The sequence below is a fragment of the Microplitis demolitor genome, chromosome 5 (genome assembly GCF_026212275.2).
Source record: "Microplitis demolitor isolate Queensland-Clemson2020A chromosome 5, iyMicDemo2.1a, whole genome shotgun sequence".
NCBI lineage: Eukaryota > Metazoa > Arthropoda > Insecta > Hymenoptera > Braconidae > Microplitis > Microplitis demolitor.
This window is the reverse complement of record NC_068549.1, coordinates 19,786,566-19,809,638: the sequence shown is the minus strand read 5'-3', so window position 1 is coordinate 19,809,638 and position 23,073 is coordinate 19,786,566. Positions and strand designations below refer to the sequence as shown.

The 23,073-nt window shown below is 26.5% G+C and overlaps 2 protein-coding genes across 2 annotated transcripts in view; one reads left to right on the top strand and one right to left on the bottom strand.

The window, feature by feature from the left end:
* LOC103579494 (peptide-N(4)-(N-acetyl-beta-glucosaminyl)asparagine amidase) overlaps window positions 1-1,405 on the bottom strand; it is a 39,531-nt gene extending 38,126 nt beyond the window's left edge. Inside the window, exon 1 of the mRNA XM_053739024.1 lies at window positions 1,227-1,405. Within this exon, the coding sequence (XP_053594999.1) occupies window positions 1,227-1,265 (39 nt within the window). The 5' untranslated portion in view covers window positions 1,266-1,405. The remainder of the gene's footprint in view (window positions 1-1,226) is intronic.
* Window positions 1,406-3,430: 2,025 nt separating this feature from the next.
* On the top strand, window positions 3,431-22,003 carry LOC103579493 (lachesin). Its single transcript, XM_008560904.2, has 6 exons — window positions 3,431-3,607; window positions 5,337-5,512; window positions 9,576-9,786; window positions 13,343-13,470; window positions 15,378-15,546; window positions 21,787-22,003. The coding sequence occupies exons 1-6, from the start codon at window positions 3,568-3,570 to the stop codon at window positions 21,891-21,893; spliced, it is 831 nt and encodes a 276-aa protein (XP_008559126.1). The 5' UTR covers window positions 3,431-3,567; the 3' UTR covers window positions 21,894-22,003.
* The last annotated feature ends 1,070 nt before the right edge of the window (window positions 22,004-23,073 follow it).

The following is a 23,073-nucleotide window of genomic DNA, read 5'->3' as shown; positions in this document are numbered from 1 at the left end:
CTGACATGGTAATTTTTCCTACATGTAAACACAGTAATTTTTACCATGCTACCAGTAAAAAACAATTTTTAGGTGATTGCTCTTATTTTCTCTACTTGAAAATAGGAAAAATTACCATGTAGCAACAAACAACTGCTTGACCAGCATAAAAATCCTGACCCGGCAATTTGTTCTGCATGCAAACACAGTAATTTTTACCATGAAATAATTCAAAAAAAAATTCTACGCCATTTCTATAGTCTTCTCTATAGGAAGATAACAATAATGATTATGTCGCATCGTCACTCTTTGACCAGCGTAAAAAGTTGTTGATACAGTAATTTTTTCTACATGCCAACACAGTAACTTTTACTATGCAATAATTCAAAATAATTTCTCTGTCATCACTGTTATTTCCCCGATACAAGAATAAGAAAAATGACCATGTAGCATCAAGCAACTGCTTGACCAGTATAAAAACCGTGGCACGGTAATTTTTTCTACATACAAACACAGTAACTTTTACCATGCAATAATTCAGAAATTTTTTTCATGTCATTACTGTTATTTTCTTGATACCAAAATAGAAATTTTTTCTGCATGCCAACACAGTAATATTTACCATGCAACCAGTCAAAAACAATTTTTAGGTGATTGCTCTTATTTTCTCTACTTGAAAATAGGAAAAATTACCATGTAGCAACAAACAACTGCTTGACCAGCATAAAAATCCTGACCCGGCAATTTGTTCTGCATGCAAACACAGTAATTTTTACCATGAAATAATTCAAAAAAAAATTCTACGCCATTTCTATAGTCTTCTCTATAGGAAGATAACAATAATGATTATGTCGCATCGTCACTCTTTGACCAGCGTAAAAAGTTGTTGATACAGTAATTTTTTCTACATGCCAACACAGTAACTTTTACTATGCAATGATTCAAAATAATTTCTCTGTCATCACTGTTATTTCCCCGATACAAGAATAAGAAAAATGACCATGTAGCATCAAGCAACTGCTTGACCAGTATAAAAACCGTGGCACGGTAATTTTTTCTACATACAAACACAGTAACTTTTACCATGCAATAATTCAGAAATTTTTTTCATGTCATTACTGTTATTTTCTTGATACCAAAATAGAAATTTTTTCTGCATGCCAACACAGTAATATTTACCATGCAACCATTCAGAAAAATTTCTGTCATCGCTATTATTTTTTCGAAATAAACATAAGAAAATTTACACTGTCATAAAGCCACTCCTTTATCAACGCAAAAACCATTTCTATATTAACACAAGAAAAATTACTATGTAAGACAAGATACTAGAATTATTCTTTGTGTATTTTAAGTATAAATTATTTCCATGTCACTTAAAAAAATCTCCTACGACCGCTCTAAACAACTACACAATATTTTAAACTTTGTAAGACGCGAACAAAAAAAAGTAAAATGTAGAAACTTAGCATTATCACTCATTTTTATTACACCGACAATAAATCCTCAAGTTATTTAATATTTTTTACCGAAGATAATAACGCATATTTAAAAATTATTTTCACTCAACATGCAATCTATGTGCATAAAACATTGTAAGTAATACTGAACAAAATACATGAGCTAGCTCGTAAATATTTAATTTTTTTTTATTTTCGTCTTTCGCTCGGTCTTTTACTTTTATTGTTCTATCATCATTATCGTCATCATAACAACTATTGTTATTATTATTATCGTTTCATTAACGTTGACTGTGGAATGTTGTCGTCCAATAACAAAATTCGTGCCCGAAAAAATATTATTATCCACAATTGTATCCAATAAATTTTAAAAAAAATTTATTTATCATTTCCTGAAAAATTTTAGCGCGAAAAAAAAAATTTTAAAATAAACTCATCAAGCCAAGTAATTATTTCAGCAGCTTTAATAAATTTCTTAGATTTACAAAAGATCCAATACCGTACATAAAATGAAAGTAAAAAAAAAAAAAAAAAACTACCCCTTGTCTTGTCGTTAAATTCCAGACATAAAAGCAGAAAGCAGAAAGCTGATAGATATCATGAAATAGACGTTTGCCTGCGTGTTAAATTTCTTCGGTCATGCGCGTACAGTATCGTCTCTCTTTCATCATCCCTTGCTCCTCACCCTTATCAACCCTACCTACCTACCCTACATTCGTTTGATAAATTCCCCCACTTCTTTGGGTGAGCCTCCACAAAGGAGGGGTTGAAACGGCTCATCGCAACTTGTGCTCCAGTCTCGCCCGAGCGCTCGAACTTGCAATTAACATTGGCAATTATCCAACATCCCCTTTTATCTTCATCTCTCTCAATAATAACAGTTTTAAGACTCAATATTTTATATCAATACACTTCATATATTTATTTTATTTCCCTAAAATATTTTAAATTTACCTAAAAAAAAAATTCAAATTTTAAAACGCCTTGAAATAAATAAATAATTAATTTTACACCCTTGTATTTTATAAAAATAAATTACTATGAAGTTCATTAACATAAATAACGTGATTGAACATTTATTGAGTTAACATAGACAAGTTTTCAGCGAATACCAGAGTGTGTATGAAGTGGTAAAATTATCAGTGAGTTTATGAATGTGTAATTTAACATCTGAATTCATCAACGTACTCGCAATTAAATGATTCATTAAATATGTATATACATATATATTTATAAATGATAATTAATATATAATTAAATCTCATTTAATTTAAATAAAAAAATAGTGGGAATTATTGTCGCTCTGATTATTATTTCTGTCAGTGATAAAACAACACGTATGGTCAGACAAACGTTCCGTGTTTGCGAGAACTAGCCAACAAGCTATATATATGTGTATGTGTGAATGTATATATATGTATATATAGAAGAGTATACAATACGATACGTAACAGTAGACTACAATAGAAGGGGTAGTTGTTGTAGGAGTTGATGGATATTAAAGTGCGTGTCGCAATAAAAAATGTCAAAAACTGACGGCTCATTTAAGTTTTATCTCAACTACTGATAAGCGGGAATTAATTTTATTACTCTATGGTTCTTTTGATAAAAGTTTATAATAATAATGTATAGATTTTATGAGTAGTTAGTTTTAAAAGTATTAAGTTTGCTGTTATATGTGATAATGATAATGATAATTATGGAGATTATTAATAATGTAATTAAAAAAGTTTATTAAATAATCATAGAGCTTTATTAGATAAATTTCTCGCTGTCATTGAGTTTACGGTCTTGATCGTTTAATTTGTGGGCTTAAATTCGCTTGAGATTATTTTAGGGAATGAAGTTTATTCGAGAAATGAGGATAAGGTGGAGGGTGGCGGTACTAAGTCGTCTCGAGGGTACGTCGATTTGAGGCCACAAAACGTTGGAGGAATTTCGAAGAAATAATAAGAAAAAAAAAAAAAAAAAAGAAAAAATAAGGAAAGGAAAATAAAGAGTGGAGACTGGAAACTGGAGAGGAAAAAAACACAAACGCAAGATAGAACGAGTGGAGTATAGAAGAGTGAGGTATAGGAGTTGGGGTAAAAAAGAACATAAACTGAAGAGGAATGCCAGCGAGGAAAAAATGAAAAGTGTGCTTTTGACTCTTGGTCTACTCTTCGTCAGTAAGTTACATTGTTCTTTGTTAATCCAATAAATTTATATACTTTTTTTTTTTTTTTTTTTTTTTTTTTAGGAGTTTTATATAAAAATATAAATTTTAAAGTTTAGTTGGTAAATATATGGGATAAAAAAAAATAGTAATGTTATAAATTAATACGAGAAAAGAAATAGGGTAGAGATAAAATTTTTGAACGCTTTAGAGCCAATTTTTTACGCGGGAAAAATTTGAATTAATTAATTTTTAAAAGATGAAAAATGAATAGTAAATTGCAAAAAAATATTGCGTTAGTTATTTCATGTTACTGGAAAATAATTTTCTGACAGAGGAAAATTGAAAATTATTTCGAAAAAGAAGAAGATCAAAAAATTTTTGAGTAAATTTAAATTTCTTTGATTAAGAAAATTATTTTGAATGAAACCTTCAAGTTTTTTAACTAAAAATGTATCAGATTGAAAATTTTCAATAGCATAATTTCTTGTAGGAAGAAAATATATTTTCTGAAAAGAATTTTTTTTGTATACTTTTATCACACTTACAATGGAAACTTTATTTTGTACTTTTTCATTAATTAAAATAAAGCATTGAATGTTCAAAAATGGAGCAGTAGCCACAAATGACACTTCTACCCTTGACCTAATAATATTTTTTGCAATTCAAAAAAATGAAAAATTTTCATGAATGAAAAGATTTTTTTTTGAACTGCACGAAATTTTTTTCTGTTTTTAACTTCTATGGTGTCATAGTAAAACCGGATTGTATTGGCCACCTGACAGATATTGGAATAAACACATGGGAAAATTACTATGGTCATAATAAAATTCACAAGGAGTAGAGTAGAGGTACCATTTGTGGAGACTGCTCTATTTTTGGACTTTTGATACTTTATTTTAATTAATGAAAAAGTTTTAAATAAATTTACTATTTTAACAGTGGAGTAAAAGTATCTTTGAAGACATTTTGAAAATTAATATTGTCATTGTGTCTTTTAAAAATTTTTAAATTTTTCGAGTGTCCGAAACTGGTTCTACAGTGGCCCAAAAACGGCACTTCTACAATAATTTTAATTATGCTGTCGATGAAACTTGAGACAGGAAGTGGAATTGTCAAAAAATCATTATGATACACTACAAAAAATACTATACACTTAAAACTTATTAATAAATTATAATGAATATTATTCATGTAAATTAGGAACTACAGTAGAAAATAAAAAATTTTTAAAGGCTCACAATAATAATTATAGTGCAGCACAATAATTTTTAGACGACTCAACTTCCGGTTTCAAGTTCGCTCGACAGCATAAGAAAAATTTAGCAATTATTTACCTAGTAATTAATCCATGTGTTTATTTCAATCTCCGTCAGGTGGCCAACATGGTCCGGTTTTCCCATGACGTCATACCATATCAAATAATAATTTCTCCGTGTAATAAAATTTCAGCTTTTCTTCTCGATTGCAAAAAATGTTATCGGGCAGAAAAAAAATTCTTAAGCCCAACTTTTTTTTCTACGCATAAAAAAAAAAGTTTTGACACAAAAAAAATTTTTACTTGTCCTTAGAAATTTTTTGTATTTTAAATTGAAAATAAAAATTATCAGATCAAGAAATTTTTTTGTTCTGAGAAAATTTTTGTCTCTTGATCTCTTGCACCACAAAGTCCTTTTTTTTTATATGAAAGAGCTTTTAGTTTAAAAAAATATCTATTAATTTATATTTTTATTTTCCCACAGCTCCCGGAAGGTGCATCGATAATAATCATGCTGATGACAACAGAGATCTTGAGCTCGATCTTGATCCTCTTGATCGTGGACCGTACTTTGATGTGGCAGCGTCTCATAATGTCACTGCACTTGTCGGAAAATCTGCGATACTCAGGTGTCGCGTGAGAAACTTAGGAGATCGCACAGTGAGTTTATTAATTTTTTTTTCCCTCTAATTTATTCTCGTAAATTTTTTTATTTTTCCTCTTAACATTTTACGTAAAATATGAATTTTATTAAAAGACCAGATTAAATAATTTGAAATTGATCATCTGCCAGTACTTAATATTATATATACATATATATATATATGTATATATATTTATAAAGTAAAGTTTGTACTGCGCTTTTAATGAACCAGTGGATAATTATGGTTTCCGTAAAATATTAAAGTTTCATATTACAAAGTAACAAGAAACTTCTTTACGATAAAATATTGATATAATAATTAAAATAATAATTAATTAAAATAATTACAGCAATTTAATAAAATAGTCTATTTTAATGAAATAAAATAAAATAATAAAGGCTTAAAATAAAATTTGATTTATATCACTTTTAATTCATTTCATTTTTATTGTCCGTGGGGTAATAAAGTTAAGATTTTAAATTTAAATTGAAATTACCTTTTTATTATTTTTTTTTTTTTTTTAATTACCGTCTATTATTTTCTTTTATTTAATGTAATAAAAAGAAATGTTAAAATTTGTGGAACAATAAATTATTCTTTTAAAATTTTTATACTTCAAGGATTTAAGAGAATTATTATTCAATATAATTGTGGAAAGTTTAACTAGAATTCTGAGATTAAATCAAAAGTTATAATGATTTATGACGGTTTTACTTTTTTTATTATTTTTTTTTTGTTTTTTATTGAGGACAGCAAAAAATAGTGGGACGATCAATTCGTCGAATCGACGATTTCCCTTGAAATTTAGATTGCGAACCGGGCAAACGACAAAGTTATATATTACCAATAGTTTAGTGTATTGATCTTCTAGTTTCTTATTTTAGTCTTTGAATTTTTGTTACCCCGTTCTTACTTTATTTTATTTTTAGACCATTTTTATTTTAGTTTTTTATTTTTTTTTTTTTTTTTAATGGAATGTGAACTGCAAACTTCAGTCTTTACGTTAAATATAAATGTAGGAAGTTGTGCATACATAAGTTACTTGCTAGGAAAATTTTATGAAATTATAAACAAAATATATAAAGCTGTCGAATTAAAGTAACATTAACCTTTTATTTAATGTATTATAAAAAAATATCGCAGCATTAAATTTTGTATTTTTAATATAACTTTGTATTTATAATTAAGTTATATTTATATATGCACTTTTGAAATTACAAAGATATTTTTAAATATTCAGAATTGCAGAGGTTAACTTATAAGATTAAATTTCTCTCTGATGAAAGTGTAAATTAAATGGAAATTCTAATAATAACCATCGAAGAAAATTAAAATTTATTTTAAATTTAAACTTCAGATTAAAAATATATAGAGAGCGGGCAAAATGGTCATATGAAAAATTTCAACAATTTTTTTTTTCCTAATTTTTATAAAACTGAAGTTAGCCGACGTCTAATAATTTGGGAATTTTTTAAAAATGAAAATTTATAAAAAAAAAAATATTTGAAAAATTGCACTTGTAGATTTTTCAATTTTCTACATGTGCATTTTTTTAGTTTTTTTTTTTTTAGTTGGTTTGATAAAAAACAGAATCTGAAAATTTTTAAATATCTGCTAACCAAAATCGTAAATTTTTTCTAATGACTTAATTTAATTTTTCGAAATTAGGGTCACCCAAATTTTTTTTCATAAATTAAAAAAAAAAATTTCTTCAAAATTGCTTCTCAGGAATTTTTATATTTTTAATTATTTATTAAATATTCACAAAAAAAAAAATCATGGTTTTTTTTTTTGATAAATCGAAATTTTAAAAATGTTATTAATTTTCAATTTTTGTTTTTCTCTATTTATTTACTAATTGTATTGAAAATTCCTTTTTTTGCTTGTATTAAATACATACGATTTTTTTCCTATGAAAAAAAAAAAAAAAAAAAAAATTTTGTTAACTAAAGGCAATACTGTCAATTAGTGCAATATCATTTACTGAGGCAAGTTGGGCCCATTCCAAGAACTTAAAAAAAAAAAAAACAAATAAATTTGCAAAGTTAATGTTGACATATCATCGCTTAAGTTTCAACACCGCGGAAGTCAAAATTGTGCGCATGTAATTCTCTATCCATGCAATAACTCAAAATTTTGACTTCCGTGGCATTATAACTTCAGCGAAGATATTTATGAGTTTATTCAGGGATAATGTATTATTCAGTGCATCATACTGAATAACTTGGACTAACTCAAATTTTTTATTTATTTTTGTCTTGTTGTTATAAAACACTTTTTATTTATCGAACAAAGTTACAAGTAATTAAGGTTCTGTTAGCACATCAATTAATTGATTATTAATTAATATGATTTAATAATTAATTTTCTCGTCGAATATTTGTAACTGGTAAAATTTTACCCGCTCTTTTATTAATATTAAAAAGTGATCTTGCCTCCATCGATACAATAAATTTTTTTTTCTATCGTGATTTTTGTTAGAACTTGTCAAACCTGACAATTAAATTAAAAAAAAAAAAACGTTTTGATACAAAAAAAAAAAAGAAGTTTTTTTGGCGCGAAAAATTTTCCAATGCCCAAGAAATTATTTTCATTATGACCCGTGTAAAAAAATTTCAAAATAGTTCAACATATGAAACTCTTGAACTTGAAACAGATTACACTGAAAAAAATAATCGGTAGCAGCTACCTATTTGCAGTCTGTAGCTACTACCGATAATTTTTCGGTAGCAGCTACCAATTATTTTTCGGTGGCCGCTACTAATTATTTTTCGGTAGCAGCTACCGATTATTTTTCGGTGGCCGCTACCGATTATTTTTCAGTAGCTACTACCAATTATTTTTAAGTAGTCGCTACCGATTATTTCGATACCAGTTACATAATTTTCGGTAGCAGCTACCAATTATTTCAGTAACTGGCACCGAAATAATTGGTAGCGGCTACCGAAAAATAATCAGTAGTAGCTACCGGGTTTTTTTCTCAATGTAGAACTTTTTTGGAACTTTTATAAAAATTACCAAAGTTCAAAAACAGTTCCATATATAGAATTTTTTTTTCATCTTTTTGTAACGAATTTTTTTTACACATCATTGAAAAAAAAATTTCTCGGGGCGAGAAAAAATATATCATGCCAAGAATTTTTTTATCTCAATTTATAATGAAAAAAAATTACTTGCGCCAACAATTATTTTTTTTTCTGTACCCCCCATAAAAAAAAGTTCTTAAAAATTATATTTTTTAATAATAATAACATAATGCATAATATATTCATAATAAAATATGAAATTCTCGCAAGTATGACTTCATATTTATTTAATGAAAAAAAAAAAGTAAAAAAACAACTTTATTAATCAATTCATATTCCAGAAAAGAGTAATAAAAATTCATAGTGTTCGCTACTTAAAATTTACAACATGTGGTATAATTTAAAAATAAAAATGTTGATACACCAACAAACTTTATAATTATATTCATGTACTCGTCAGTATTGAATGCAGTATTTATAAATGAAATGTTTTATATATACATATATATTCATGTCTGCGCATATATATGCGCCCATAAAATATATATTTTAGCAATATAATTTTTAGATTTCATGTCACGAAAAACAACAGCAATATTTTTTTAACATTACATAAAACGTATAGACAAAATAATTGGATTGCACTGTTTTGCTTCACGTGTTGGCAGAACGTGACTAATGGTTTGTCTTTATCCAATTTCATTTAAATTACGGCACTCGTTACATTTCGGGATTATTTTACACAGCACATGTTATAAATTTAAACAACAAATCCTCCTATTATTTTTTATCATTACTGTTATTATTATAAGTCATTAAAATAGCAAAAAAAAAAAAAAAAAAAAAAAAAAATTATATATAAATGAACGAGTTTTAAATGACTAAGGAAAAGTTTACATTTCGTGGCTTTGAAAAGAGTTAACTAACTGATGTAACAAAAAAGTTAAACCAAAGAAAAAACTTCTGAGCGTAATAGGGATGAAAAAAAAAAAAGAAAAAAAAAAAAAAGAAGTTAAATGGTCGTACGTTCGATTACTACTTGTACTATTTCAGGTATCCTGGGTTCGGCACAGGGATATTCACCTTCTCACAGTAGGAACTGACACCTACACATCCGACCAAAGATTCGTAGCCTCACATTTTCCACGTACTGAAGACTGGACACTTGAGGTCAAATATCCCCAGCTCCGTGATTCCGGAACGTATGAGTGCCAAGTATCGACAACTCCACCCATTGGATATTCAATGCATTTGTCAGTTGTCGGTACGTATCATTATTATTTTTATTATCACTCCCTCTTATATTATTTTTTGCTTTATTACGCTTTTGTATAAGTCAATTAGTTTTTTTTTTTTTTTTTTTTTTTATTTTAAATTACTCGGTTATAATAACATTCATTTTTACGCCCCTATAATTATAATTTAAAACAACTCGTATTTAGTTTTAATATACTCAGTACTCTAGAGCAAATCAATATCTTTATTTTGGTTCATTACACTAATTAACTGAATTAATTAGTTGCTTCATTATTATTCATTTATAAATAATTATATATATATATATAGGAAAAGAAAAGTAAAATTAGCATCCGATAAAATATAAATAATAATTTAATTAAAATAAGTTGTAAATTAAATTAAAAAAAAATTTTTAACTCTTTAAATTACATTAAATTAATATAATAATTAATACATGAACTAATTATTATACTGTAAAAAATTTGCGGTAAACGCAGATTAAATCCGGAGTGTATATGGAGCGGATGACTATTTATTTATTTCATTCCCTTGGAGTTAAATTTACTTCGAAGGGGAGTTTATTTTGATATTAAAATTCCCTATAGAAGTGAATGTGGAATAAAATACAATCCGTAATCACTCCAAATTTACTCCTGATTTTTTACTGTATACTGATGTAAGACAGAGAAACTGTCAGAGAAAACCAACAAATTTCGTTAAGACTCGAAAAAAAAAATAGTCGGTTTTTTTGGGCCACCTCAATGTACTGCAATCTTTTAAATTTAATGTCGATTTCGCGCCAACTTGATTTTGCGGAAATTATTTTATTAAAAATTAACCGAAACATTTTTGACGTCATTTCGCTTCTAAATGGAACTGAATAAAAATATTTTTAAAAATTTTCAAAATAATCAAATCAGGCGTGTTGCGTAATCGATATGCAGTTTATTTACAATTTCGTGTACTTGTACATTAAACTGTCCAGGAAGAAAATTTTCTGACGTCAATTGACAATCAATTGTTACTTTTTTTTATGATCAGGCTGAACATAAAATTTACTGTCAGTTCGTATCACTACTAATTATAAGTATTTGAAAATCAATTTTTAATTATTATTAAATTAATAGCGAAAAGTTTTTTCGAGTAAAAAAAATTTTGGAAAATTATTTTCATTATTTCATTCAAGTGGCGATTCAGTTGAACATTAATTTTTTTTTTTCGCTTTATAATAATCTGAAACCGTGAAAAAAAAAAAAAAAAAATCTTTAATATGCCAACAAAACTGTATATTTTATAAAAATTAGTCGAAGCAGTGATATATTTTTTTTTAAAGATTTTTTTTTCGATCACTCAAATGCAAGTTGCTGACAAAAGTGAAAATTTCATAGAATCTCAATATAAAAAATTTCATGTCAATGTAAAAGAAATTCTATCCTTTCATAAAATTTTTGTCTGGTAGTAATTATTAAACTTTATTTAATTATTATTATACTTTTTATTGTTGTAACTATATATGTTATTGTTATTTAAATTTATAATATTTTTCACAACACATTGTCATCGTTATTTATTTTAAAATTCATATAAAGAATAGAAGCAATTTTATTTCATGAATATCACAAATTTCGTCTGCGCAGAATTTACACATCAACTCGCGTATTTAACTGTCGCGTGTGACGATGGCATTCAACGTTGCTTGGAACCACGTATTTACAGGAAGCTGCACCTGACACGATAGCTAAAAAATGCTGTTATTCACGTCAAAAAATATTTTAAAAGTATTTCACCATGCGGCAAATAAATTTTTAAACAATTTTTCAATTCTAAACTTTTTGCAATCCATATATTGATATAATAGTAATATATATAACAGTGACATACATTTTTTCTTTTAGAACCTTTAGAATATAGTGGAGCCCGCGGCAAAATGAGACTCTCTACTTTAGACAAAAAAATAATTTTTTTTTTTTTTGTTTAAAAAATACGAGTTACGATTTGTAGAAAAATATGAGGCAAATTGGCCGGCGGGAAAAATGCAGCTGATTTAAAATTGTCAATAAAAATTTTTTCATTCGAATATTTATTTTTGAAAACTACTTTATAAAAAACTGAATGTGAGGTAAAATCGGCAGCTATTTAAATTTAATGACCGAATGCAGGATTAATTGTGAGAGATAAAATAAAAAGAAATTATTTTATAATATTTTTAAAATTGTGGCCTTTAATTAAAATTTTTCCGGTTATCAATTAAACGATACGCTGTAAATAATTTGCGCGTGAACACGGGTCAAATCCGGAGTGAATACGAAGCGGTTGATTTTTTATTTATTTAATCCCCTTGGAGTGAAAATCACCCCAAGGGGATTTTAATATTTAAACTCTGAATCGGAGTCAATGTGGGTTTTAATAAAATCCGTATTCGCTTCAAAATGACTCCGTACTTACTCCGTTCCCGAAGAGTTTTTTTTTTTTAACTCCAGAACTCCAAGTGATGAAATTAATTAGAATTTAAATAAAATCTATAATTACTCCGAATTCACTCCTGAGTCTCACTTCTAAAAAATTTTTTTTGAAAAACCTGATCAACTTGCCCCGTCCTGATTTACAAATTGTAATTAAAAATTAAAAAAAAAATTTTCAACCTGACCAACTTGCCCTGCCTGGTCTTACAAACAGTAATTAAAAATAAAAACAAAAAAATTTTAAAGCTGACCAACTTGCCCCGTCCAATTTTTAAAACTGTAATTCAAAATTAAAAAAAAAAAAATTTTAAGCTGGCTAACTTGCCCCTCATATTTTACAAACTGTAATTAAAATAAAAACAAAAAAATTTTTAAAAGCTGACCAACTTGCCCCGTCTCGATTTACAAATTGTAATTAAAAATTAAGAAAAAAAAATTTTTAACCTGACCAACTTGCCCTGCCTGGTCTTACAAACTGTAATTAAAAATAAAAACAAAAAAATTTTAAAGCTGACCAACTTGCCCCGTCCAATTTTTAAAACTGTAATTCAAAATTAAAAAAAAAATTTTAAGCTGGCTAACTTGCCCCTCATATTTTACAAACTGTAATTAAAATAAAAACAAAAAAATTTTTAAAAGCTGACCAACTTGCCCCGTCTCGATTTACAAATTGTAATTAAAAATTAAGAAAAAAAAATTTTTAACCTGACCAACTTGCCCTGCCTGGTCTTACAAACTGTAATTAAAAATAAAAACAAAAAAATTTTAAAGCTGACCAACTTGCCCCGTCCAATTTTTAAAACTGTAATTCAAAATTAAAAAAAAAATTTTAAGCTGGCTAACTTGCCCCTCATATTTTACAAACTGTAATTAAAATAAAAACAAAAAAATTTTTAAAGGCTGACCAACTTGCCCCACCTGGTTTTCCAAACTGTAATTAAAAATTAAAAAAAAATATATTTTTAAATGGTGTAATTTTGCCCCAAATTTCCGTATACAAATATGTAATTAAATTTATATAGAATAATTAATAATCAGCAAGATTAAAATAATAATAAAATATAAATGAATTTATTGATTTAAACTAGAATGTTGTGCATGTTTTAATGAAATCTACAGAACCCGTGACGACAGTAATTGGCGAACCGGAAATGTACATAAACCGAGGTAGCACTATGAACTTAACGTGCGTAGTGGAGTTCAGCCCAGAACCACCTCCAGCGATATATTGGACTCACAATGAGGAGGTGAGTTAACAACTGAAAATATTATTTTTCATTATTTAAATAATTATTATTATTATTATCATTATTACTTTAAATGTATTAACTTTGATCCATTAACACGCAACCCGCTAAGAATTCATAAAGTTATTACAAGTTACATTTTAATTGCCATTACGTCAAAGATAACTTTACACGTCATAAAATTTATATATATCCGCTTGATGTTTTTGTATATTATTTAAAATTTTAACTTTTAATTTAAGGCAGTATTTTACTTTAGGCGCTCGAAAACAAATTCTATTTTTTTATGAATTTTAAATGAGATTATGAATAATGATATTGATGGAGAGTTTAATAAAAACACTATTTTAAATACATCTAAAAAAATTTATTATATATTTTATACACTTTCAACATACAAAAACATCGTTTGAATACAACGCCTCGATTAGCAAGTGGGTTTGCGCTGGTGTTTAAATTTCAAAAGCGAACCATTTGAAACAGAAAAATTTTAAGTTTTTAAATTAAATAAAATACTAGCAACCGACCCAACTATGATTTTAAGTGTACATGCAAAAATAACAAAATGGCGGCAAAAAAAAATTTTCAAAAATTGCGTTATTTTTGCATGTGCATTAAAAATCCTTGTTCAGCCGGTCGCTAGATAGTCCTTTTGCCCCGATACAGTTCTGTATGCAAAATTTAAAAAAACTATGTCCAAGGCTGTTTTAGGTGTATTCTTATATATTTTTATACAAGTAATTCAAATCTGAAGTTCATTTTTTTGGAAGATGGTCAAATTTTTAGTTATTAACAATTTAAATGTTTAAAAGATGATATCTTGAAAAATAAATTTTTTTGTGAATTTTTTATACTATCGGATTCGTTATGAAATTTTGAATAAAAAATGTCTGTTATTTTATTTAATTTTAGATATTTACGGAGATGTTTTGAATCGAAAAATTCAAAAATAAGCCTAACAAACCCTACATGTATATCTTTATTCATAATCTCATTGAAAAATGATAAAAAGTAGCTTTTTTTTGCACGAAGTAGGATACTGCTTTACCAGGGAAAAGGGATCTGAGATACAAAAAAAACGAGGATATTTTTGAGATTTTTTTTTTAGAGTAGTTTCTTTATTAAAATTTTTAAAATTTGTGATCTTATTAAGCATCATTTCAAGAATGTTCTGCTAAATTTTCATAAAAAAATATTGAAAAATAAGCCAATGGTAGTGGGGAGAGACGAGTCACCTCAAAAAAATTCTCCATGCCGTAGGCAGGATAACTCACTGCTTTGCCCGAAATCAAAAAACCAAAAAGATTTCTTTAGTACATAAGTTTATCTTAGATTTGAACGAAGGAATAAAGAAAATAATCATTTTTGAATTTTTGGTAGTGCAATCGAAAGACTGATTTTTGCCAAAAATTCTTCCTTTTATTTAATTAAAAAATAAGTAGTTATTAAAAAAAAATCCTTCGTTCAAATCTAAGATAAATTTATGTACCAAAGAAATTTTTTTGGTTTTTTGATTTCAGATGAAGCAGTGAGTTATCCTGCCTACGGTATGGAGACTTTTTTTTGAGGTGACGTGTCTCTCCCCGCTATCACTGGCTTATTTTTAAATATTTTTTTATGAAAATTTATCAGAATATTCTTGAAATGATGCCTAATAATGTCACAAATTTTGAAAATTTTAATAAAGAACGTATTCGGAAAAAAAAAATATCCTCTTTGTTTTTGAATCTCAGACCCTTTTTCCCCCTTAATTATAAAAATTTATTGCTTTGAATGTTAAAATTCTCTGTATCGACACCCAGGTTCCGGGTTATAATTTCAAACACTAATTTCAAAAGTTTATTTTTTTCCGTCTGCCTTAACTTTAACATCAATTTTTTTTTTTTTATGCTTATATCAACCAACAGGAGATTAATTACGACAGTCCACGAGGTGGAGTTTCTGTAATCACGGAAAAGGGTGAGATTACTACTTCTTATCTTTTAGTCCAACGTGCGCAACCGGCAGACAGTGGAAGTTACACTTGTCATCCCAGTAATGCCAACGATAAAACTGTTACCGTTCACATTCTCAATGGTAAATATTTATCTTTTTTATTCTATTTATCTATTTAAAGTGGTTGGAATAAAAAAGGGGTGCTGAGTAAATAGATTTAAGTTGCCAAACACGTTTCGCTAAAATAAAATATAACATTGTGTTTTTTTTTTTTTTTTTTATTTATTTAGGAAATTTTATCTCGCTACTAATAAATCAAACATTTTTATTTATTACTCTAACAAATCATATTTACTTCCGGTGACTTTTAATAATAATTATAATTTTAAATCTTAAGGTAACTAAAGACTTGTTTTTTTTTTTTTTAAATTTAAATAAATGTTTATTTATTTAAATTCCCAGTTGACAATAATTAAAAAAAAATATATATATATATATATATATATATATATATATATATATGCATACATAAATATATATAATTGATGGTTTTAAGTATTGAGGATTAATATATATTTATATTAAAATGACATACACTTGTGACCTCAATCCGTACTTGATAAAATAAAATAAAAATATTTAAATGATTTCGCGCTAATATTTAAAACAGTCCTCTGTTATTATCAATTATTTATAATATATCAATTATTTATTATATTAATGAAAAAAAAAGAGGGTGAGAGGAAGTTTGAAACCGTGTAAAATTATTATTTTACAAGCAGACATATAAAATTTACATTTTATTTAAATTGACAACGGCAATGAGTTTTATCAACAATCGGATTTATTTATTTACTAAAATCAGATCGATAAATTTTTCGATTTAAAAATAAAAAAAAATATAAACGTTAATCTTTATTTATCGATGAAAAAGTCAATATCAAATTACGTTATAAATTTTTTTAGTTTGATATAAAATTTAAAATCGGATTATTTGTAATAAAATTTACTGCGCTAGTAAATAAATTTAAAACAGCATATTTACTTGTCAAAGCTCAGTTAAACAAATCCATTATTACATTTATTGATATTATTTAATAAAAAAAAAAATATATAAAATATTTCAATAAAATAGTTTTAATAAAAATTTACTATATGTACGGCAATAAAAGTTTTTTTTTACAATTATATGATTTATTTTATGCACGGAGAGAAAAATATTTTTTTTCAAAAATTTCCTCCTATTTAAGGATATTTTTTTCGATTTTCGATTTCGCTTATTCACGGAAAGTAAATTATGGGGATTTTTCCCATAATTTCGTGAAATTTTTTCCTATACCAGTATAGGAATGACGACCATTAATTATGGCAGCAGTTCCTATAATTATAGAAATTTTTCCCATAATTATAGGAATAGTTATTATAATTATGGGAATATTACCCATACCATTATAGAAATGGTCCCTATAATTACAGGAATGGTTCCTATAATTAATAGGAAGACTTCCTATAATATTATGGGAATAGTTCCTATACTATTATGGGAATCATTCCTATAATATTATGGGAATGGTTCCTATACTATCATGAAAAAATTTAAAGAAAAATGTGGAAATCACTTCTATAATACACAGAAATATTATTAAACATAAAAACCAAAATTCAAACATTGAAAAAAAAAATTCGTATTTGGCAAAAGAACATCAAAATTTTTAAGAGAAATTTTTGTCAGCACAAAACAATTAACGTCGGCTAACTTCAGTATCATAATTTAACACAATATTTGATACAATTTTCGGACAAAAATTTTACACCGAGTCATTTACATTACTCCGAGTCCAAAACATTTGACAGCGTATATATGTAGGGTGGAAAATTTTTAGGGTAAATGTGGATTTAAGTCAAAGTAGTGACGTAAATCAGAAAAATTATTTGACAATTGACATCAATTGACGATTGACAAGTTTACCTTCGATCATTTTTAAAATTTAATGCCAATTTCCCGCCAACTTGATTTCGTCAGAAAAATATCTTTAAAAAAATTGACCGAAAAATTTTTGACGTTATTTTGCATTTAAACGGTAGTGAAGAAAATTTTTTAAAAATTTTTTAAAAATAAATAAATCGGTCGTTATGTTGAGTGATTTTGTTGGTTTACTTACAATTTCAAGTACTTGTCCATTTAACATTGTCCAGGGCATTGTTTTGTAAAACATTGACCAAATAATTTTTGACGTCAATTGACGATCGGCTGTCAGTCAATTTCTCGTGATCCGACTGAACATAAAAAATAAAAATGACAGTCATTTTGCATCACTAATCCAGAGTGAATGTGAATGAAGCGGACAATTTTTTTTTTATTCAATTTCCTTGGAATATGTTTTATTTATTTTTATTATAAAAAATAAATTAGTAGTATTAAATATTAAGAGTGAAAATTCGGGTATTAACTTTGAATAAAAATAATAATAAATAGAATACTAGATGGAAAATAATATTTCATTAAAACAGACGACTTTTGAAAATAAAATCGTAATTTAATAAATTAGGAAAGTAAATTTTTTTTCATTTGAAATTTTGTATACAGAACCGGGAAAATATAAATTTTAAAAAATCTATTATATTTAATTATTATACTTAAATAAGTTACATATTTATGATTTTCCATAAAGATTTTTTTTATTAAATATAAATTTATTCCATGATTGAGACTGAAATTGAGCGAATAAGAAAGAATTGAAATAAAATCTGCAATCACTCAGGAATTAATTTTTAAAAAACTTTGAAACCCTGAGTGACGGAGTAAATTCGGATTATAATTTCACATCAAATTTTTTTACATAAAAAAATTTTTTTTGTTGTGGTTATCATAAAACTCAACATTGACACAAGCAGACGGAGAATAAAAAAATTTAAAAAATAATGGTTTCCCGTCGCAATGTGACGGGTTAAATCTACAACTGTCAGGATTACAGCCTACACTATAAAGATTTCAGTCTACATTTGTAACAATGCATTGTTACGGTTCTTACCGCAATTATTATTGTGTCGGACTTGTAGTGTTCCGTATACTGTTACGTAAAAAAATCATTTTTAGTTTTTTCTTTTTCCTACACAGTTAGAAATTTAGTGTATTTGTGTTAAAAAATTACTCGGTTCATTTTTCTGCATCGATTTTCAACACAGAAATTTATTAATTTGATACAAACCGTTTTTGATATTTTACTTTAATATATTTTTTATGTTAACGGATTAGAAAATCTGTAATGTAACACATTTGTGTTAATCAAAAATTAACACAAAAATCGGGCTGTTTAGCTAAATCTAAAATGTGTAAAAAAAAATTCGAAAAAAGTTCCGTATGTGGAACTTCTAAACATGAGACAGATTAGAATTTTGAATGGAACTTTTTTGAACATTAGTAATTTTGATGAAAAAAAAAGTTTTGATGAGCAAATCTAGAGTCAAGAAAGGAACTTTCAAAAAATTTTTTTGGAATTTTTTATGGACATTCCAAAAAAGTTATGGAATCACTTTTGACTTTTTCATGGACTAAAAGAGAATTTTCACAAATATTCCAAAAAAATTTCATACTCACCACTTTTGACCATTTTTTTGGAGCTAAAAAAGACGTTCCAAAAACATTACAAAAAAGTTCCGAATTTGGAGCTTCTAGACATGAGACAGTTTAGAATTTTGAATGGAACTTTTTTGAACGTTAGTAATTTTGATGAAAAAAAAAGTTTTGATGAGCAAATCTAGAGTCAAGAAAGGAGTTGTTTGACATTTTTTTTTTGAATTTTTTATGGACATTCCAAAAAAGTTATAGAATCAACACTTTTGACTTATTTAAGGACCAAAAAAGACTTTTCAAAAACATTCCAAAATCACTACTTTTGCATCATTTGTAGAATAAAGACGTTCTAAAAATATGGCAAAATAATCCAAAAATCAGTACTTTTAAATTTTTTATAGAACTAAAAGAAAATTCCAAAAAACTTTCAAAAACGTCTTTTTATGACTTTGCCTTATAAAGTTGCTTATAAAAACTTTTTTTTAAATTAAAATTACTAACGTTCCAAAAAAATTTCATTGAAAATTCTAATCTGTCTCATATTTAGAAGTTCCACGCGTAACTTTTTTTGGAATCTATTTGAACGAATTTTTTCTACACGGGCACTTTAAGAAATAGAGTTCAAAAAAATTTGAATTTATTATCATTGCCCGTTGGAAAATATACAGCGAACATGTGATAATATGCTGCGGCTAAAGTATCTATATATGTACTCCATATACTCAACACATTGTTTTCACAATGTATATATTTATTTATGTAGTTTTACTATTTTTCACAAACCACCTCGTATTTAATTAATTATACTTTGTTTCAATTAAACTCGTCATATAAACGATCATATGTATATGTTTATATATGTATACCTAAAAATATAGACTTTTTAAAAGTATCAAATAATGAAATTTATTACATTTATTACAATATAAGTTTTTCTAGATAATAAAGTTATACAACATATCAGTCATTAAATGCGCATGAGTTTATTTGAAATTTATTCAAAAATGAAGACTTTTATTTAAAAAGTATAATAAATAAATATATGATAAATTCCGTATATTAAATTATGATGTTAAAATTTTTTTTATATACTTATACAATATAATATAACACTATGAAATATATATATATATATATATATATATATATATATATATATATATAATTATGACTTTACATACAGTGAAATATCTAGCATTATCATAAATTTCGGAATATATATAACGCTTCTTAATGAATTCATATGGAATACGTTTTCTATTTATATATCTTACTTTATATTAGTAACGTTATTCTCAATAGAAATTCTACATTTGACAAGTTTAATTATAACAGAGTCGGCTTCTAAAATCTACATTTTCTACTTAAAATTATTCATGCCATAAAAATAATATATATATATATATATATATATATATATATATATATATGTAAGTCACTTGTACATTTCCATGACTTCATAAAATAAGTCCTATACAAAAGGGGCGACCGATCAGGGATATATATGTTGGGAATTCCTCATCATGGATGAAAGTCACGGGAATCCCATACATATGCCATGACATTTGCGTGAAGTCACGGAAATGTAGCAAAGTCTCGGAAATGTACAGAATATATGAAAAAAAGTCACCGAAATGACCACAATACATACATATATATATATATATATATATATATATATATATATATATATATATATATATATATATATATATATATATATATATATATAATTTTGTATCAAGATTTTTCAAAACTTGTTTTACCGTAAACTGTTTTTAAAATACGAAAAAAAAATTGAACTCTTATTAAAAAATTTGTGAAAATAATATAAAATTTCAAAAATCTGTTTCTTAATAAAATATAATATAAAAATTTTGACAGTTTATATATAAATAAATAAAGAAGTAATCTCCGTAAACTCGGGCTTATAAATTTTACATAAAAACTAGAAATTAAATTTGTTTCTAAGTATAATTATTATGCAATAAATTTTATGTACAAACTCACGCAACTACTTATTACACGGGCGCTCTAGTGAATGAGATTACTTGAAGATTAAAAAGTGTGTTGATCGCAAGGTTTGTAAACCGTACACACAGTTAATTACCCGTCTATTAACAGTTTAAAGTTACCTTAAGATTAACTCAAGTGACAAAAATAAAAATAATTACTTTTCCGATAAGCGATAAATTTATATATATACTCGCATTTTCACTTTAAAAAATAAAAAAAAAAATACATTTTAATAACACCTAATTTTCTTTTAACAACAATTATTAAATATTAGTAAACGAGACCAATAGCCAGACATTTAAGAGAATTTTTGAATTTTAGTAAAAAATATAATTATAAAATACTGATATGAAATTTAAAAAATTTTTAATAGACATAAAAATCTGAAGAATTTAAAAAAAAAATTAGAAGAAGCTTGAAAACTAAGTTGTGGGAAAGTTGGGCCCACAGGGGAAAAGTTTGAAAATAATTTTCATATATATTTGAGTAGGGGAAGGGGGGGGTGGGTCCTTTAAGAAATGAGAGCTTATGTAATATAAATATCAGCCCATTTTGCCCCACTCTCCCTTAATAGGTATAGGGGCCTTAAATTTTGGAGACCCATTCCCCCCCCCCCTTTCCCTATATAAAATTTGTAAAAAAAAAAAAAAAATTGCAGTAACTCTCATAAATTTTTTAATAATTTACCAAAATAAAATAATTGTCTCGCTATTGGTTTTGTTACTCTAGTGAATTTATACATATATATGTTAACACATTATTAAAATATTTTTTCTGTCTAATAAATTAAGGCGAGCATCCAGCCGCAATGCAACACGGTGGACAACTAAGGCTGGGAAATCCACCATTTGTCATTCTGCTGTCAAGTTTTTTGACCTTTTTCAATTACCGACACTGAACTTGTCTCTTAGTTTGAATCCCTACTGCACTATCTCCTTGGCAATAGTTTCAATTATTTTATTTATACATATATATACATATATATTAGACTTGGCCAAAAAAATAGACTATTTTTTTTTTTCTTTCTATCCTATAAAAATATTATTCCTGATGACCAAAAAAAATTATCATGCAAGTTTGAGCCCTTAATATTGATAAGAGGTGTATTGTTACGACTTTTCGTTTTTTGACAGAAATTTCATTTTTTACCCAAAACTCGTAAATCCTTCAAAAGTTATTCAAAGTTAAAGTTAAGTAAAAACGACTTAAATGACTTGAATAACTTTTGAAGGAGTGAATTTAGCAAAAAATGTTAAGAGACCTTTTTTGTAGAGCATTAAATTTCCTTTAGAAATATGTATCTTGACTCAAAAAAATTTTAATATTTCTAGCAGTTACAAAAATCCAAAATAAAAACAAAGAATTTGAAAAACAAATCAATATTTAAGGCACGGTTAGGAAACGGCTCGTTTTACGTCAATTTACTAAGAGAGATTTTTTGTAGGGAATTCAATTTCCTTTAAAATTATACACTGCTCAAATTTTTCAGATAGATGATTTACGAGTTTTGAGTACAATATGAAATTTCTGTCAAAAAACAAAAAGTCGTAATGATACATCTCTTAATATCAATATTAAGGACTCAAACTTGCACAATAATTTTTTTTGGTCACCAAGAATACTATTTTTATAGTATCGAACGAAAAAAAAAATAGTCGATTTTTTTAGCCCAGTCTAGTATATATAAGTATATATAAGTGTATATATAAGTATATACACGCAGAAAAATTTTTGGTAAAAATTATCCAAAAAGTTTGATACAGATGCGGTAAATATATAAATTTTTTCCATGCACATTGTAAAATATACTATTCGACAGCATGGAAATCAAGTGCGTTTTCTGCTAACACCATAGTAAAAATTTAGTTACTGATAGATATCCAGTACCAAACTTTGTGGGTAATTTTTACTCAAAAATTATCTGCGTGTACGGAAAAAAATAATTTCTGCGTGAGATTAATTTTGAACTATGAATTGAAGAAAAAATTTTCTTATAAGTACATGGAAAAAAAAGGTGCAGCCTTGTAGGAGCAAAAGCACAAAATCCTGTTGCTACAACAGGAAATGTTTCGTTGCTT

Coding starts and splice junctions, on each gene's coding strand:
- LOC103579493 (XM_008560904.2), top strand. CDS start 3,568: ATGAAAAGTGTGCTTTTGACTCTTGGTCTACTCTTCGTCA. Junction 3,608..5,336: donor TCTTGGTCTACTCTTCGTCA/GTAAGTTACATT, acceptor ATTTTCCCACAG/CTCCCGGAAGGTGCATCGAT. Junction 15,547..21,786: donor TACCGTTCACATTCTCAATG/GTAAATATTTAT, acceptor TAATAAATTAAG/GCGAGCATCCAGCCGCAATG.